The sequence below is a fragment of the Echeneis naucrates genome, chromosome 19, assembly GCF_900963305.1.
Source record: "Echeneis naucrates chromosome 19, fEcheNa1.1, whole genome shotgun sequence".
Taxonomy (NCBI): Eukaryota; Metazoa; Chordata; class Actinopteri; order Carangiformes; family Echeneidae; genus Echeneis; species Echeneis naucrates.
The window spans coordinates 5,847,632-5,867,061 of record NC_042529.1 but is presented as its reverse complement, the minus strand read 5'-3'; the positions used below and the strand labels follow the sequence as shown (position 1 = coordinate 5,867,061).

The window sequence follows — 19,430 nt, the reverse complement described above, 5'->3', positions numbered from 1 at the left end:
GGCAGAAACTTGATTTATCAGGTAATTACGTGGATTAACCAAAAACAGACATTTTACTGTGTGACAATGAGAGCGGAAGAGAAAGGAAAGGCAGCAGAAATAAATGTTGGCTTTTTTCTTCTTTTTTTTTTCCCATAGATCCCTTTTCTCTCAATGAACTAGTGAATGAATCATTTCAGCTGTGGAAGTTTCATACTGTCTGTAACTTCATAAATGAAATATCTCTGGTGAATAGTCCTCCTGGCATGACTGAACAGAATGAACAAAGCTGTTCCTTTACAGCTCAGAAATCAGACTGGACCACAGAGCCACACGAGAATAAGAATCTTTGCTTCCCCTGTACTTGATATTTGTGATTTAGAGGATACACAACTGATTTCGCTCTAATGCTTTTCAGTCTGAGAAGCCTCTGAACTGCACAGTATATGTGCAATATGGCAGATGGAGTATTGATCAGCAAATACATACGATGTTCAGAGAATCACAGTTATCCAGAAGGAGCTTGGAAATAGCTTTTGGACTTATGTCATAAATTTTCCTTTGAGCTGTATTTTATTCACTCACATATAAGAAGCTCCAAAGCTACAGTACTATAAAATTACATTGTACAATAGTAGCCAATTGTCTACCAATTCAGGAGTTTTCATTTCATGAAATGTCTCACCATCATACCACAAAATAAGCCACCTTGACAAAATGAAAGAAAATGTGGGTTTATCCAACATTTCATTAAGCGCCGCTCACGCGTTCACGTGCACGCGCATTGATCCATAAGCTCCCCAAGATCTTTAAACACACTATCCTCTGTTATGTTTGTAATATCAACATATATCTATGTGTGTGTGTTTGTGTAAAAAAAAAAAAAAAGTATATCTAGTACCCAAACTGCTAATATTGCATCTATGCGCACTTCAGAGCGACAGTTCACTGTGCGCAAAATCACCTGAGAAAACATGCTGCCTGTGGAGACAACGATTAGTCTCCACAGGCAGCAGCATCTCCAACAGCAGACACAGAGCAGCATGCGTTTAAAATTGCACAGACACACACAAATAAAAATAAAAATAAATAAATAAATAAATAAATAAAAAGAAAACACAACTCACGTCTCTGAAGCGATTCCAGTGTTTGATTTTCCGGCTGTACTGGGAGATGGTTGACAGCCATTGCTCATCTTCCATGAAATTCCCAGCTTTTCCTGCCTCTTTCCCACTTTTCACGTCCACCTGGAGAGAAAAGCCCACCAGCAGGGTCAGGCAAGCGACGGCTCCCACAGCGACCATGATGATGCTCGGAGGAGGGAGGGTGGAGGCGGAGGAGGAGGGGGGGACAGTTCGGCTCTGGGATGTATCCTCCTCCCGGTGCTGATGCTGATGTCCTCTAGCCAAGGATCCACATACAAGACTGCTGCTGCTGCTGTTGCTGCTGCTGCTGCTGCTGCTTCAACACACTGAATAGAAATGAGAGAGAGAGAGAGAGAGAAAGGAGGGGAGGGAAATAAGAAGGGAGGGAGGGAGAGAGGCAGTGGTGAGAAAGAGTTAAAGGACAGATTACATCCTGCACGAATCATTTATTTCTGCTTACTTAGATTCATTATTTCTAACTTTATTTTGCTTTTTGTCCTGTTGATATGCAGCCCCCACACACAATGTCACACTGCAAATGAATCACACCAGTGGAGCAGATGTTTATTGTTGCACTGATGATCAACCAGAGTTTTATTCATTGTATTAAAATGCTGCTGGCAAAAGGCCAGTGTCTGTCTAATATTTACCCCGGCGAGACTCACTGGATCCTTGCTATGCACTTAGACGGTGAAATTAATAATACAAATCGACAATAAAGTTGGAACAATATGAGGAAAATGACTCTGAGTAAATTAGGTAAGACAGTGGGGCCCAAACTGGGCTCCACAGAGTGCAGAGGGTCGCTGAAGAACTCCTAAGAGAGCTCGGGGCAAATGAAACTTAATTTAGGTTAAAATTAGATCCATTTTATTCTTAATGTATTCATTAGCAGCACATAGAGCGGTATAAGAGTGACTTAGCTCAGTGGTGTCCTTAACAGATAAACCTGAAATAGTTATAGTTATGTGGACGAAACAACGACTATCAGTGCTAGTGGCTGATTTTTGTGCTAATTTAACATCAAAATGAGATTCAAATGATTTAATTTCGTTGAAGACAGGCAGTCCAAGTGGAAAGACAGAGCCACAACTTCACCATCAGAAATTAAAGTACAGCGACAGGCCACACCTGATCATGTTCCCATTAGCAGCTAATTATTATTTTTACTACAGATTAATCTGTTTATTTCTCAAATAATCAAATTATTTTTAGGCTCCATAAGAACTCATAAAAAAACTTTTACAGCAATATGTGGCATCACTTTTCTATGGTAACTTTATGACAGAAAATTAACAAGTGAACAAGAAGATGACAAGAAGATGACATTGTCAACAGTAAAAGGTGTAAAAAACCTGCACATACCTACAGGTCAGATGTTCAAGGAACATCTCTAGAAGTCCAACAATAAATAATCTCTTTTCTTACAAATGTACACACTGTAGAACAATAAATATACCTTCTACAAAAATAGTTTTTTTTTTTCCTGTACAACTTCAGCACTACCTCAATCTCTCTATGGCACTTGTCTGTTTGACGCCGAAAGCCTGAGATCTCAGTCAGTGATGCTGAAAACCCATTTTGCTGGTTTGTCTGCAAAGAAAAATGTGAAAGGATGGACGATGGGATCGGACTAAAAAGGGATGCGTTCTGGCTTTTTCTGCATCAATCTGTGACTTCGAACTGTGGCGTACCTGCACATCATTTCAAGTCTGCCCGCGTTATTCCTCCTGCTCCCTAAACTCTCTATGCCCTCTTCCTCTCCACGCTCTATTTCATCCCCATGAAGATAAACGTAATCCGGTGCTCTGCAAAGATTTATTTTCGTTTAAGGTTACCAATATTGGTTGAGGCTGAGTAGCCAGGGGCAGGATCACATTGCCTGTGATGCGGCTTTATCTGCTCGGACTAACTCTGACACTGCTGTCAAAATAGTTGATTTGGCAGATGCAGGCTTTCCTGAGTACAGAGCTCCAGATTTGGGCAGCAGGAGAAATGTCCCGCAGCGTCAACCGACTGCGCACATCAACAGAATGAGAAGCTGGGCATGATGTGTTAATTAAGAGGTCGTCCTCAGTCATGTCAGGATCGGGATGAATGTACAGCAGATTAATGGCCACACAGACGAAATGGGCCGCCCAGAAGCATTTAAGACCGCGTTCTGCTTTGCATCATTAACTTTTAAGCACTGAGATGTTATTGGGAAGCCTCTCCCTGGACCGTGGCGGAGGAAAATTTCCTGAGGGAATCCTACATGCACAAGAACAGCAACGGCAAATGGAAAACATGTTTATGAAAGGCTTCGAGTTGTTGATCACTTCAGAAGTTTCAGGGCTGAGAAGACTCAAAAGAGCTTTATTTTGTTTATTTATTTTTTTATTGGAGCTTCCTACTGCTGCCCGATCAGCAGCTGAAGTAGCAGTACAGTTTGCAGGACCACCCCAAAGTAATTTCCACATTTACAATAGGCTTACATGTGATATAGCAAGCTTCTGCTTCATTGATCAGCTTGAATCCTCTGCAATCCTCCTAACAGCACCATTTTATTATATCTGCTTACAGAGCACCCTTTGAGAAATATATTCACTTTTCAAATAACTAAAAGACCATTTGTGACTCTCAGTCTTGATGACAGTGGTGAACAACCTCAAAAGCCATGAAATTAAGTTGCATCTCAGATCATCTTGTTTAGCATTCAACTACAGCTCTCACGCTCCCATGAGGCCCTGACAAGCCTTTTAGAGTCTGAGAGTCAGGCAATGATGTTGTTGAATGCTTAAATAGTAACTCTGTATTTGGTAAAACAGCGGGGTGCTCAAATATTGACGGTAAAGAAAATTTTTTATCTTAAAATATAGACGGAAAACGTCAGTGGCCCTCTCTCTGAATTATTTACTTGGCCTTTATATGTGTGTTCACAGTCGAAACAGAGGGATTGGTAATATTTCATACCTGACTGGGATATTGCATGACCTCTTTATTTCTCATAATGTAAGGATGAGGCACTTTCATTACATTTTAAAACCTGAAAAATGACCTTCTGCAGGTTTGTTGTGCTGCGTTAGCTAGCAACAGTACCTGGTCTGAATATAAACTATATAAGATCAGAGAAAAATTGCCCCATAGCGAGAATTGCATTGTCATTTTGTTTTACTTTGCCTCTTCTTAGACGGTATCTAAGTCAACTTACAGCAACGTGGTTGTGTAGCAGGTTTTGTAGGAATACTACTTCCCCATTTTTGAGCCTGACAAACAGCAGCCATTGGTCGATGAATATTTTCATTCACTGAACAAATCAGACATGTGAGACGTGATTCAGAGGTTTGGATCCAGTTTTTCTAAAGTTATCCTCATTACAACACCTAATTAATGAGACGAACTCCTGGTTTTACGGGCACTAAAATGGGCTTTAATGCAGAAACTGGCTGTATCATGAATTCCAGGTGACTTGAAAAATAAAAACCTGATGTAATTTTTCTAAAACATGGTAGGAACTCCTCACAACGCTTTAAATTTGAACAAGTTGTGTGGCACTGTTTCTTGCACATATCAGAGTTAGCAGTGGAAGAGTGCCTTTAATTGTAAACAGATTAACTGATGCAATCAGTTCCTTTCTAGGAAGATATGGATAAATTTTATCTATCCTGTTCTTCAAGCATAATCAGTTTACACAAAGGAGTACAGGGTGGAAGCTTCATTTGGATAGCATCAGACAAGACCGCACCAAAATTTAAAAGCTTGCTTATCTATAAATATTTGCTGTCTACAAATGTGAACGCAGCACATCTCTTTTCTGTCTTACTAACAGCTCATAAGGCCCAACATGAGCTTCACTGCTTATCAAAGCTTTACATATGCTCACATCGCTTCAGGAATTCCCAGTACACAACAATTAAGTGCAGCGGACCAAGTGTGGCGGCTTTACACATTTATTTATTCCTGTCACATTTATACAGGATATTCAAATGTAGCACTTCCTCCCACCGTGAAAAAAAGTGGTGGTCATTAGGCCCAATTAATTTCAACAAGGACATAGCAATGATTAAAATATCACTTTGTTGTAAATCTATTCATCATCATTATTTGGTGGAAACCTTTTTTTTCCCGACAATGCTTCGCACCAAGTTTCATCGACCGAGGGCCTTCATCAACCAACGTCAGTGAACAGTTCTGTGCTGCTCCCATTCCATCAGTGATCTGCAACACATAATTACTGGTTATTATTTTTACTCCAAAGCTCCCAAATACAGTTGAAGATGATTGTTCTTTAATCAACTGACATTATTTAGAATATGTCACAAGTCACAAGCTCCAGAAATCAGATCTTCAGCATATTAAGCTTATTAAATTCTCAGATTTAAGAAGATAAATAGCAAAAACAATGAATTAATCATCTTACCTGTTCTTAATTCATTATCAGCTGATGTACTAATGAAGTAGAAAAAAAAAGGACAGAAATGGTCAAATGTTAAAACTTCAATGTCCTCGGAGGAACAATATACTAATACTAAACTTTTATTTACCGCTGAGTGTATAGCTGTCCTGCATCCGGAATATATACACTTCTATAGAGAGCTACAACTTTCTCTATATGCACAATATAGGGATATGTGCTGTATGGGAGAAGATATTCTGTAAGGCAGCTGACATACAGATTCATAATTCTTACTTTCAAATGTTCTTCTGTTTATATTTTCATATTTGTGGTAAAAGTGGGGGCAAAGGGGCTATTTGGACACATGGACCATGTTAGGAGACATAGGCAATACAGTAAGTTTTCATCGATGATGCAGTAAAAAAAGGATATTAAAGCATAAAATATTGATGCCACAGTAAAGAATAAATGCTGTGAATGTATTTTTTATTTTTTTTTTTAACAACAGCCACCATAGATGCTTGGTTGTGAAGTAGTTTCTGCCTGTGATATGTGCTGCCACTGGAAAGTGTGCATGAAAAAAAATTGCCTGAAAGCAAGTTCCTGGATAGGTGAACCATCAAAAGAAGTTATTTTGAAAGTTGAGGAGAGAATAAACCACATCGGGACACATTTAGTCAGTAATCTCTAGTGACTTACAGCTGTAAGTGGAGCTGCTATAAATGTGTATAGATTTAATTCAATTGGATTCAAACTGGGTCACATAGCTATTAAAAGTGCAAAGTTAGTTTAGAGCAGTCTGACAGCAGCGAGCAAGCACTCTAGCTGCTGTTTTGCACACCAGGCAGCTGCAGCGGGGGGAGGGAGAGGGTGCAGCACCTTTTTCAATCAAATGCACACAATAGACAGAAGCTGGCTGAAATTCGGAATTCTTGACATGCACAGTCTCAGTAGATTATTTATTTTTAGTTCGTATTAGTCCGACTACTTTTAAGCAACAAATCCCCATCAGTTTCACTTTCGCCGACCAACGAGAAACATGCATCTTTAAGTGTTATGGAAAGGAATGTCTCTGCAACACTTCAGAGTGGATGGGAAAAACATCTGGAGGGGGAGCATTCATTTGATATACATATTTCTTTAATAAACAGAGGAGTAAATAATGCCTTGGGCATATTAACGGTGAATAAACCATGATGAAGGGCTCCATCACTTCCTGTGCTAAAAATTATAAGCTGTTCAAAAGAAAACTGGCGTCAACATTTCTTATCTTGGCATTGGTGTACAAATGGCTTTAATGTCATTGCTGTCATTAAAGTAATCTTTTTAAATATCAAGATTTGCTTCTGCTCCGTGTTGTTTTTCTACCTTTGCAAACTGCGATTTGAAGGTATCTACTGTTTTTTTAAAATAATAATAATAATGATCATCATCATCAAAAAATTGCGAGATTATTCATTTATGAAAGTTGGTTGCTGCTCTATTCTTGTACAAAGTGTGCATAAAGTAAACAGCAGCTCTGAATGACTACCTGCTGTTCAAACAAGCCTGGTTTTGTGCCTCTCCTCCCTGTGTGAATGCCTCCAGCAGTAAACAGACATGGACAGCTGCAGGCAGCCTCCAGACACAGCACTCTGAATGATAAAGAGCTGCTGCAGGGATCACCTGCCTTCTCGCTGGAGACACAGATTAGACTTTTCAAATACTCTAGCCTTGGCCGTACATCAAGGCCGCTCATGCCATTTGTGACAGAGTGATTAGTGTTAAAATTCATATGGCAGCGACACTTCACTGGATAGTCACATCCAACCTAGGAGAACAGTCAAAAGGAAGGCACCCCATCATACTTCACAGCTAATGATAGCCAATTTGAAAGATTTGTTGGCCTTGCCTGGCTGGATCATTTAAAGGGTACCTATGTAACTTCACATGGATATATTTGTTTAATCATTAAAATGTCCAAGAAAAACACAACACCAGGAAGGTTTCCTTTCAGTCCATTTGGTTTGGTTTGAAATATTTACACAAAATATATCTGATCCTGATCTGGGCAAAACTACTCATCACCTTAAAAGCCTTAAATTAAACATAATTAAATGCAAACTGGCCAAAGCATGCAAAAAATCTAAAATATCTTTTTAATTACATGGTCATGACTGTGAAGCACCATTTTATTCTGAAGTTTATGTTAAGGTCAGTCCTCCTGACTGAAAGCTGAATTTCTATACACAACAAAAAATTGCATTGTGCAGTTCTGAATATCAAAATCCTCAAAATATGCCAAAAAGAAGGGGGGAAAAAAGGTTGACATTGATCAAGAAAGACCTTTTCAAAACAGCCTCCATCAAAAGGGCTACTTTGAAAATTGGCATGAAATTAAATATGCAAATTGGATATAGGTCAAAACAATACTTGGCTGTGATAACACAAGACTCAAGTTACCAAACATGATGTGAATTTTCATTACTGAATGGTTCTTAGTGTTATGGGCTCATGTAAATGACAGCTTCTGCTTTCACTTTTTGAAAAGTAGCATATAAATGACAGAAGTTTTTTTTTTTTTTTTCTCCCCCAGCTGATCTGATATTGTAAAGTGTTGCCGACAGTGTTGGCTACTGTGAAACTGCTTTTAAAACATTTGATTCATCAGTCCATATTAACAAGCAAGTGCACACATGCACTGTGTCTGTGTCTCCTGCGAGATCTGCAGAAATTCAGAAAAGCAAATTCAGAAAGGAAATAGGTCAGCACTAACACAAACAGACACAGAGGTCTTATTTATCTGGCTTATTGAAAGGGACACATGCTTGTCTCTTAGTCTCAAGGGTCATGTTGGAAGCTCCTAGAACAGGAAGCACCGGGCTGACTAATTAGGCTGAGAGATGTGGCAGGGCCAGGGAAAAAGAAAAAAAAATAAATGATGAGATGTATGTCAGGCAGTGCGTAAGCAAGCTCACCCACACAGGCATGCATAATAAGATGAATTTGTCAAGAATCAATCCAAATCAATCTGTCTCGTGGAATTTACAGAAAACAAAATTTGAATGTGAAGAAAAAGCATAATTGAAAAAATAAATAAATAAATAAATAAATAAAGGAAATAAATAAAATCGTTGTGTCTGGCATTTAACAGTCACTGGTTCAGTGCACTTCACTTTTCAGTCTTCCTGTTCAGAATTTCAAATCAACATATAAATATTAAGGAAATTGTTTAAAACACACTTTAATGGTGAGTGTTTATTAATATATCTGCCAACACAGAAATAATGTCAATAGATAGATGGGACAGTAACGCAAAGCTATATATATATATATATATATATATATATATATATATATATATATATATATATATATATATATATATAGGACATTGCACCTGGCCCACCTTTACAGACTTAAAGCTTGTATAGTGCTCAATGATTTGATGTTTCACATTTTCATTTGATTTTAGGCAGAACAAATGATCCAAACGTGATGGCTTATCTGTTCTGTTGGTGATGCACGCAACAAAACAGACATTTGGCAATTTGAATGAACATAAAGTGTTAACATCTTCTTTAGAAATCTCCTGACAGATACATCTGTTTTGAGTGTCTGTCAAGGGATGACGTATGTCTCCTTCACATGTGTTTTCAGTGGAATCATTAGAGAGGACATCTGGCCAACACATCTTTAATCATGTCCCTACCAAACAAAAAAAAAAAACAAAAAAAAAAAACAAAAAAAAAAAAAGGAAGCACATCCTCACTGAATTTCATTAATGTGAACCATCCTCTCTCACTCTCTCTTCCTTTCTGTGTTCTTGGCAAGTCCCAGAATCCATGTTGTATTGTATTACCTGAAAGCGACATTAAGCTGGATGTGTAGTGCTAACCCACTAACAAGCATGCTCTCAGGAGACAGGGAGTGAATAATTAGGTCCTTTTCTAAGTCTGAAGAGATAAATTATATGCCCAGACAGTACAACAGTCAATGCATAGACTGCCTGACTGCCTGACTGGCTGCCTGGCTGGCTAATTTCTGATGAGGAAATATGTATGATCCCATCTAATGGTGTGTTTTGACACTACTCCAGGAGCACAGCAAAAAAATGAAAATAAAATCCTGCCACTGTTGAAATGGGAGGTTGTACTGCACAGGCAGAGCTAACAAATAAAAAGTGTCCCCAGTTTCCATCAATGTAACTTCTGGCCACTCTGCAGTTGTCCTCCTGCATGCCAAACAGAGAGCGTCGGCAGCTGAGGGAAAGGCTGAAAAAGGTTCTGATGGCAAGAGCAAGTGGTCGGGCTCTGTCCAATGTGTCAAGTAACACACTCAACAGACGAATGTGGGAACAAGGCTGTGGTTTGTGTGTGAAGAGCACTGATAAAGGAGACTGAAAAAAGAGACAGTCCAGACTGGTATAATAAATCATGTTGGTGATGCATTAACACGCATGAGGCCGTGGGATGAAAGGAAGCGGGTAATACTGAATGAGACCAGAGCAGAATGTTTCAGTAGCTATAAAAGTTTTCTGATTTGGCTCACAATGTATTTCTGAAACTTTTATTGTGACTATTTTTTGTGAACTTCTGTGCTAAATCATTATTTCAGAATTCTCAAAATTTGTTTCTCTGCTACAAAATTGAAGAAAGGTCAGATCAGCTATTTCAGCTGTTGTGTTTTGACAGTGAGACAGGACTTACTGAATACATGGCAGTAAAATTGACTTGTGTGACCAGGCGGAAAGCATATACAGAGATAGAAAGATACAGAGATGACTGGTCTTTCATCTTAATCTAGAAATCTAACCCTTATCTAAAAACATTTCCAACAAAAGGAATATTATCCAACAGGGAGTCCCGTGCAAGATGAAAGATTTCCATTCCTTGCAAGTTAATTCTTTGTAGAAACAAAAGAAATAAGTTTTAAGTTGAAATTCTTGCTTTTATCATGTTTTATTTTGCTCATCTCTTCCATTAAAATGCATTTTCAGTCATTTATTTTGATGTTGTTTGACTCAAATTCCCTGAAGGGAACCCATTTTCTGTCAACTGAAGTACAAAAACACATATTTGACAGCCTAGAGTATTTCAGAATGGATTTGCTTTTTCATCTTTTGAATGACTCGCTCTATTTTTCATTCATCCTTCACTCTGATCGTTTTACTTTGCCCCATAAACTGCTCCCAATGAACCTTATAGAGCAGAGAATTTAGCTCAGATATAGGTCGAACAAGACATCTGCAATTTCATTTTTTTGTTCTTTTTAGATATAAAAGCCTATGCTGCCACCTACTGGACAAACTCCACATGAATTTTATTCAAATCTGGAAGCTAAATTTCTTCATTATTTAACTTAATTTCTTACCTCAGAATATGCTCATCTTTGTAGCAGTTTATGCAAAGTTGACGCTTCCTGCAGTGGTGTAGTAGCCTGTACAATCTGTCGAATATCTCTGGGACAGCAGCACAGTGTTCAGCTCAAACTCTCCAAAATGAAAGTTGTTAAATTTCTGTAATCAAAGCAACAAATACAAACTTCAATTCAAACAACGCAATTTTTTTTTTTTTTTTTTTTAAATCAACATTGACATTAATTGGACAATATCTAATAAAAAAAAAATCATTAAAAAGTCAAGTCAACCTATCTTGTCAAACTGCATAGAAAAAAGAAGATGAGCTGTCAGTCAAACCTGGTGTTTCTATGGTTACAGGCAACTGAGCACTTGGTAGATACCCATGTGCCATTTTCAGATAGAAGGAAATTGAGTATTTTGGTGTTCATACACAAACAACCTCTGCACCGGGGAAGAAAGGAAAGTGAATTTAAGCTTTTCACTAGCAGTGTCAATTTCACTCCCAAAGAAAGGCTTTCTCAGAATTATATTGGTGTGTAAAGGGAAGAAATAGCTTGCCCAAGCAATGCTGTAAAGAAATGCAGCCAACAAGCCAAAACCAACAATCCACATTTTTACACACTTCACACAGCATTTGCTCTGCTGTGCAAAGGTGAAAAAATAGGCTTCCCTCTCATGCACTATTTTCCCACTGATTACACAACAAGATCTGACATTTGTCTTATACAACAAAAAGCCACACTGTGAGTGGCCTAGGCAGAAAGACAATCTAAAAATGGATGCCCGTATCCCGTTATTTTAAACAATGTTTGGGTTTCAACCTTTCCATGAGGGAAGGCGTTCCACTCAGCCTTTGGCTGTGGCTGTTCATAACAACTAGTAATTATTTTTGGACAGGAACTTCGTACAAAACTAGTTCTTCTCTTGCATAAACCAAAACACTTCAGACTGTCCAACCTGTCATTCTGTATTCCAGTTATGAGTTGCATTTGAAATTCTTTAATATCTATTGACTGAAGAGTCAAAATAAATAAAAGTAAAGCTTTTAATCCTCTCTGACAAACTAAGAAAACAAATTGATATTTTCTTTCTTATTACACTAGAAATAAGCACCTCTAGTTGGATGTGGCCTGACTTGGGATCATTCTTATGAGGCACCTTGATCAGACTGCAAAAGAGGCTCTGCACTTTTTTTCCCCCATCACTTCTTCCTAAATTAATTGAGATTATGAGATCAGATATGAGCTTTCCACTTCAAATGTGATGGAAACATCAAAAGCAGTTTAAAAACCTGCATGAAATGCTCACATGAAATTTGTACTTTGCAAGATGTGGGAGTACAACCATTGAGGAGTGAGTCACAGTTGTCATTCAGTCATTGGAAAAGGCAAACAGGAATAAATTTCCCCTAACCTTCAATATGTTTCTGGCATCAAAAGCTTCTCTTTCGCTCACAGTCTGTCTTCCTGGGCCGCCTGTGTCTTCAGCTGGGGGAAAAAGGGAAAAAAAAAAAAAGAAAAGCTCAACAATGTAGCATAGATAAAAATAATACAGATGTAATTTCATGATCGCATAAACATGTTTACTTCTGGACCTAATTGTATAATTGTATTACAAGAGTAAGGTGAGAATGAAGATCAGTTCGATTGCGTCGTCAATTAGTTTATGACACACATAATAATGAAGAAAAAAAAACTGTTTTAATTGAATTTGTCCTCATGATGGTAAACATGGTCAATAGTGGCACAGCTCTCTTGGGCTGTACTGTTGCTCAATGAAGTACAAATTTGAGAACTGGGGCTGGACTTGAGCCATGGTTAAAATGAACGAGGCCATTGTCATATTACTTGGAAAACATGCTGCCTTGTGCACATAAACAGAGATGTAGCCAAACACAGGGATAGCTGCCCGATGCTGCCACTCTGCAGGAATTTGTTGTTGTGATTATTCAAGACTCAGCTCTAACGTCATTGTAGCTCCAGCCCAAGCCAAAAGATAATGAAGGGACATTAGCAAATAGGTTCAGGGCAGGAGTTAACAATGTGACCACAACAGGCCAGTAGGTTTATTTTTTTTCATGCGAAGGTATGTTTTTACATGTGGTGTCTTTTCTGAACAGAGTGTTCATCACAGTGCCATGCAACTTCACTCTGTCCCATTCTTTGACCATCAGCCCCAAAGAGACAAAGTGCTCTATCAGCTGGTCTGCAATTGCCTGCAGCCTGTTTAAAAAAAGAGAAACAGAAACAATTTAATTAGAAGGGGTCTTTTTAGACACATTTATTTTATATGAGAATGTATTGCTCTTTTACACACTTGTCAGATCTGTCTTTCACATCCACTTTGGCATACAAGACGTCCACCATGCCAGGGTCATCGTTCATGTACTCGATACCAGTCACCTCCAATGGCAGAGGTTTTCCTTCTGTGATGTCCCTAATGAAAGATAAAACAAAATGTATATTTAACGTTAATGTCTTAATCTTGTCACCAAAAACATAAATATAATCATTATTCTCTCAATACTTTTCAATTTCCCAAGTAAGAGTGCTGTAACCCAGAATTCATCCATTAAAACTGAAAAGGCCTTTAAAAACCGATCATAAATACACATAAGTGAATGTGCAAAACAATTTACCAGAGCAGTAATTTTTTAGAAAATATTATTCAGACTAAACACTATATTTGTTGGGAACCACTTTGGTGCCACAGTTAATATTTTCAGCAGTAGGACAAGGAACAGGGCATTCAATAAGAACAAAGTACAGTGTCCAAGTTAATTGTAATGAAAGAGAGTGGAGTTTTATGGCAGAGAGAAATAGATTATAACAGTGTTTGTTTTCACAAAATCAACAAATTTTTGGTTGACTTGAGCTTTTTGGCTTAATAGACGAAGACAATGTTTTGGCAGATAGTTAAAATCCACAAATATAAGTTCTGTACCTAGTAAGGGCTGTACCTGATGAAGTTTTGACATTCTTGAAGATGTTCACATGCTTTTCTCACTTCCGTCTCATTTAACAGAGCCAGGGTTCCTATTGTCAGGTGAAGCTTTGCAGGGTTCTGAAAGATGCTTGCCTCTACTCCATTATCCTATAGATCAGGTCACAGCAATTTATGGACATGGAATTTTATTAGCATAATGTTCTGATATCAAACAATATATTTACATCAGTGCCCTGTTTTTTCTATTCATGTGCTGCAGCATCAGAGCCTGTCTTTACTAATCAAGTATACAAGCATAAAAAATTTAAACATATGAAAATGGCAAACAAATATGAAATGGAGGATGTTCAACAAACATTTAAGTTATGTTATTATAAAATACCTGTGAACACTGCTGCAACACCTCATCCTTAAATTTCAGGAACCTTTCTTGAATTTTGGGATCGTTGAGAGGGATTGACAGAAAGTGCGTGAAAGGTTGCTTTCTCCGGAAACTTTCGATAAGGACCTCAACTCGTGTGACCGCAGACAAGACTGCAGCCTTGTGAGCACCTGTGATAACTATCATAAAACAGAAACAAATTCAGTGGAAGTCTTTCATTTCAGAGTGCACTCTCTCATCTTTTTTATTATGACATTTGCTCTGAATCCTCACCAATCTGTCCCTCCACTCCTTGTTTGGGTATGCTGATCGATGTCTTTGTGTCAAACTCCAGACGTCTGCGTGTCTCTCCCTTTTTCCCAATGATGTATCTGTGAATCCATGAAAGGCAGAAGGAAACACAGACTCATGTTACCCTGCGTAGAAATAAAACCTCATCTGCATTTTGTAGATAACTCACTTGTAAAGCACACTCGGGACATCGAAGGCGCAGCGGTATCCTTTATCAGTCTTTTCGACAGAGTAGGTATCACAGGTTTCATCTTCTGCAAACTCCTCACTCTCTAAACAGGTAACCACAAACCTGAACATGTGTTATTGTTGCTACAGCCTGACATCACTGCAATTTAATCCAACTAATACATTAGACAATAAATCTGTCTTCTTTTGAGTTGTATTGTTTAGTTTTTCTATAAAGCTGTCTGATTACTTTGGAGCTTGTAGTCCGGGGTGCTTCTGAGCTGCACTGAACAGGTGTTTCTATTAATTTGTCCAACCCATTCAAATCAATGAGGGTGGGCTAAGGCTAAACAACAACAGCCAAAATGATGTGGGAACGCTGTACAATGCAATACAGTCCACAGACTACACATTAAAAATGAAGCTACATCTGATTCAGCACAAGTTCAAACACAAACTGAGCATTAAAACTGATGTAGCATTTGTTGCAGGACAGCTGAAACTGCCTACATAAATCCAAGCAAGGTGTACCTAATAAACTGCTAAATTAGTGTTTCTATTAGAGCTAACACTAACCTGGTGGTCCCATGTAGGATAAATCCTCTTCTTCCTCATAATTTTCTTCTCTTATGGCGTTCTTTCGATATATTCGTCCATTTATGTTGATAAGAGTTGGACGTAAAACGTCCATAATGGAAACTTAGCTAACCTTACACAAGTGTCTGGCTAGCTCCGCTGCTAGCTAACTGTTCGTATAAAGAGATTAAATTAACTCTTATTCGGTTGCCAATGTGTAAATGAATGAAGGCTGATTCTCTTTAGCCTTAAGTGTTGAAACGGAGACCAACTTCAGTGTCCTTTAGCTTGGTTGACGTTTATACGTGAGTGGAGCCGCTAGCAAGGCGTTAGCAGCTGTGCTAGCTATAAAAAAAAAACAGCTAACAGTGAAGATTCATCCGCGTCGTTTTTACCTCAGTGTGAACGTAAAGTGCAGATTTCTGCCGTAAACCAGAAGGTAGGCAGATACTCAAACGGAAACAACTGCGCGGATTTAAAGTCATTATAAATCCACTGGAGTGTGGACGGTAAGTCACACTGGCCCAGAAAAAAAATGTGTTTAATAACACTGGAGATGGAGGGTTATTGTCGTTACTGGCGTTAGCTTTAGCATTATCGTTAGCTTTGTTTGCTAGTGCCTGAAGCAGTGTGTTTTAACGGAAACATGCTAACAGTAGCGTGTACGGGCCGGTTTGGTTGAGTTTGTTTGTCTTTCTGAGCCATTTGTGTGTCTAAATTTTTTCCCAACAAGGCTATGGCCGCGTCTTCTTCGTCCTCATCTGCCGGTGGTGTGAGCGGCAGCTCGGTGACCGGCTCCGGGTTCAGCGCCTCAGAGCTCATCCCCCCCAGGAAGGTCCTGTACACATACCCGAAAGGAGCCGGTGAGATGATGGAAGGTGAGACCAGACTGTTCGACTGTGTCTGAGCTTCAATAAAACTGGAGATTTGCCCCGGTCATATCAAGGCCTCCTTTTTTTTCTGTGTGTAAATGATTATAGAGAGATTATGAGCTGTCGTGCTGTCAAACTATTATTTCAGCAGCAAACGTAGTTTAGCACAGTTAAGTCAGGCTTTTTGTGCTCTGTAACACAAGGAGGGACGGTCTTCCTTACAGACAAGAAGGAAAAAAATCTCATGAAATTCATTCGTTAGGCTTCCACTGTTAGATCCAAACTTCATCACATCTCAGTCTTAATGTTGAAATCCTGCTAAGGTTGTATACAGTCTGATAAAACACAACACAGAGCTAAATATGTTAGTTCCAGACACTTACATGCAGATGCAAGCATTGTTTGTTTTGGTCCCCCCCCTCACAGAGTCATGGCTACTGAAACATCTGTTTCTCTGATTCAACTAAACAACTCTTGCGGCCGTTTTGATGACATGTTTGAAGCTAAAAATGTCTTTATAAGTACAGTATTTGTACTTAAATGATTTGTGTGTAAAAGTGGGCGTGATTTCATAACCTGACAACCTGACAACAATGTCGTAGTGTCACTAAGCTTGTGTCCGTTTTCATCCAGCTGAATTCACACAAAGCAGTTCAGAACATTCATTGTGAGCGTGAGTCTGTCTATTTTATGTTTCATCAAAAGTTAGTTGTAGTCCAGCAGCAAAGTGTGCTGGTTCACCTTTTTGCTTCTAGGTCTAGTACCCTATACTTACAGTAAGATTTGTTTATGAGGGTGCAAGGCTGTGTGGTTTTTTTTTTTTTTTTTTTTTTCACCCCTTTGTTGTCTATGCAGTCCTTGTTAGCTCAGAATATACTAATTAATGTGGTAAGTTTGGCAGCAGAGTACTGCAAGGTTTAAAACACCCAACCAAATCATGAATAGGACTATGGTCATTCTGAATGTTTCTTTGTTTTTCTCTGTTTGTGTCATTAGTATTTGGTCTATTTCCAAACTCTGAATGGCCCTGTTACATAAACCTGAAATTACATAATATTTAACCTGAATTTCTTATTCAAAAGCAGCTTGAAAGCCTGTTTATCAAAAGGTTTCAATAATGTCTTTTCATTAAATATTTCAACTTAACTTTACTTTTGTGTGTTTCTTTAGATGGCTCTGACAGATTTTTATGCGAGTCTGTATTCAGCTACCAAGTTGCCTCAACACTGAAACAGGTTAAACATGGTAAGACAGTAACTGTAGATGGGAAATATGTTCAGTGTTTTCGCTCACTCCCTCAAAGACAAGTTCCCAATTAAAGGAGTCTTGTTTTCTTCCAGATCAACAAGTGTCTCGGATGGAGAAACTTGCAAGCTTGGTGGAGGAACTGGAAGCAGATGAGTGGCGGTACAAGCCCATTGAACAGCTATTAGGATTTACACCATCATAAATGAAGATATCAAGATGCCTTTGGTTAATAAAGCAGCCAAATATAAGGAAAAGGGAGCAAGATGGGTGTTTCAGTTCTCTGGTTTTAATTCATATAGCATGAAATATTATTTGGAGATACTGAATGTGAGATGTTATTTTATCGCTTTTACTATTATATGAGCATGATTAGCTTTTTTTTTTTTTTAAATGAGGGTATCTTTTGGCCCAGCATACAATAGAGTCCTTGTCATATAAGTGTTATAATATATTAATAACAAAGCAGTTCAAATTTTTTTAAAAAGCCCATAGTAGACTTTTCAGCTGGTCTTATAACGTAATGAATCTCTTGAAGTCAGACATGTTTTCACATGACCACTGTAATTCATAACTCTGAAAACCTGTATGGGTCTTCATCACTGTTTCTTCCAACAGCACTGGGAGGAAAAACAAAGACAGCTTGTAAATAAAGTCATACTTGAACACGTCTTATCTCACTTGTTTTTCTTGATGTACAGTCTTAGTCTGAACTCTGGAACACAGTTCATTTGTATTATATTACTGATCTTTGTGCTGCTTTGCTTTTAAGTTATCCAGATTTGCATATCTGTCACAGATAATATTCATCTGAAACTGAATGATGTTATTGTTTCCATGTCCCCGTGATGTGTACATACTGTACACCGCGCAATGAGGAAACGCAGAAGTTGGTGTTTTGCTCAGGGAAAGAGTGTTTTCAAACAAATGAGGGGTGGGATCGTACAGAATGTCCTGCTCTGAGCATGAATGCTTATGGACAACCCTGGACATTATGAGACACGCCTCTTGCCGGAGCCAAAATTTCCTTTTGAGAGTTCAACAGTTCATTTTCTAACAGTTTAGTCTTGTGTCCTAGTTAGTGTGCTATAAAATGTACTGTTTAACTTTGCAACTTGTTTGCTCACAGTTCCCAAAGTAGTTTTGTTCTTTCTTGAGCTGCAGAAGAATGTAATCTTCATCCACATTCTTTGTTTGCATTTACGTTCTTTCCACCAAAAAAAAAAACAACCTTTTCTAATGCTAACTCACATCACAACAGTATCAGAACGTACTGTGCCTGCATGTGTTTATGTCTTTCAGTTCCTCTCTGAGAGTCCATCCCACTCACGTGTAGCAATGCAGCATATGTCTGGCAGCTTTCCAAACACTTTTCTTTGAGCAAACATCGAGTATGTCAGGTACAGTATGGGCCTGCCAGTCAGACACACAGCTGTGGTTTCAGCTTTGCACTACAGTTATTTTTCCAAAATTTTTTTTACTTTTGATAGCACCATAAAATTTAAGGCAGTAGTAAATTCTAGAAGAAAAACAAAGAACTATCAGCAACCTGATGCACTCCTATTGTTCTGCATGTTTTTCCTTCGTGTACTTTTTGAGGATAAATGCGGAACAAATCTGTATGATTAAAACACATGACAGCATTTTATCAAGTACCCTGCTGCATCTGACTGTTTGCATCTTTGTTTGGCAGAGGAAAAAAAATCTGATGTAATGCTCTGCAAAACAGGTGACGTAATGTGCACTGCAACACCGAACCAGCTGAGCAATTGTCTGCATGGACTTTTAATCAATGCTGTTAATAATCCTGGTGCACGTACACCGCTGATATTTATTTATGCTCACATAGAACATTAAACAAAGACATACAATACGAGCCCTGCAAGCCCTGGCAAGTCCCTGTATATTTCCATAACGGTAGGATCTGCTATTCATTCCCCCATCCCCCTCTTCTCCTCCTGGTGTTTGTCCTTCTTCTCTGCTGGCATGTTACCAGGCAGGATACAGGTCAGATGGCGTGCCTCTCTTTTTGATTGGCTGGTAGGAGGGGGCGGGGGCGTGGCCTAGCAGCCCCTATATAAACATTGTTGCAGGACAGATCTTCGGAGCT

At 38.6% G+C, this 19,430-nt stretch overlaps 3 protein-coding genes across 5 annotated transcripts in view; 1 reads left to right on the top strand and 2 right to left on the bottom strand.

The window, feature by feature from the left end:
- Positions 1-10,865, bottom strand: part of LOC115059652 (testican-2) — a 42,199-nt gene extending 31,334 nt beyond the window's left edge. Inside the window, exons 1-4 of the mRNA XM_029527254.1 lie at positions 10,852-10,865; positions 5,524-5,552; positions 5,219-5,321; positions 1,107-1,450 (exon numbers count right to left, since the gene is read on the bottom strand). Of these exons, the coding sequence (XP_029383114.1) occupies positions 1,107-1,283 (177 nt within the window). The 5' untranslated portion in view covers positions 1,284-1,450; positions 5,219-5,321; positions 5,524-5,552; positions 10,852-10,865. The remainder of the gene's footprint in view (positions 1-1,106; positions 1,451-5,218; positions 5,322-5,523; positions 5,553-10,851) is intronic.
- Positions 10,857-15,602, bottom strand: ascc1 (activating signal cointegrator 1 complex subunit 1). 3 transcript variants are annotated; one of them, XM_029527256.1, is made up of 9 exons: positions 15,200-15,602; positions 14,629-14,727; positions 14,442-14,539; positions 14,169-14,347; positions 13,800-13,933; positions 13,157-13,276; positions 12,938-13,062; positions 12,254-12,327; positions 10,857-10,996 (listed from the first exon to the last, which is right to left on the bottom strand). In XM_029527256.1, exons 1-9 carry the CDS (start codon positions 15,316-15,318, stop codon positions 10,880-10,882), a joined length of 1,065 nt encoding a protein of 354 aa, XP_029383116.1. In that variant the 5' UTR covers positions 15,319-15,602; the 3' UTR covers positions 10,857-10,879. The 3 variants fall into 3 exon arrangements, with proteins under 3 accessions (XP_029383116.1, XP_029383117.1, XP_029383115.1); XM_029527257.1 differs by having other exon boundaries at positions 14,629-14,739; positions 15,224-15,602; XM_029527255.1 differs by having other exon boundaries at positions 14,629-14,731; positions 15,204-15,601.
- anapc16 (anaphase promoting complex subunit 16) lies at positions 15,572-17,991 on the top strand. Its single transcript, XM_029527258.1, has 4 exons — positions 15,572-15,712; positions 15,937-16,081; positions 17,246-17,320; positions 17,416-17,991. Exons 2-4 carry the CDS (start codon positions 15,940-15,942, stop codon positions 17,523-17,525), a joined length of 327 nt encoding a protein of 108 aa, XP_029383118.1. The 5' UTR covers positions 15,572-15,712; positions 15,937-15,939; the 3' UTR covers positions 17,526-17,991.
- Positions 17,992-19,430: the final 1,439 nt, after the last annotated feature.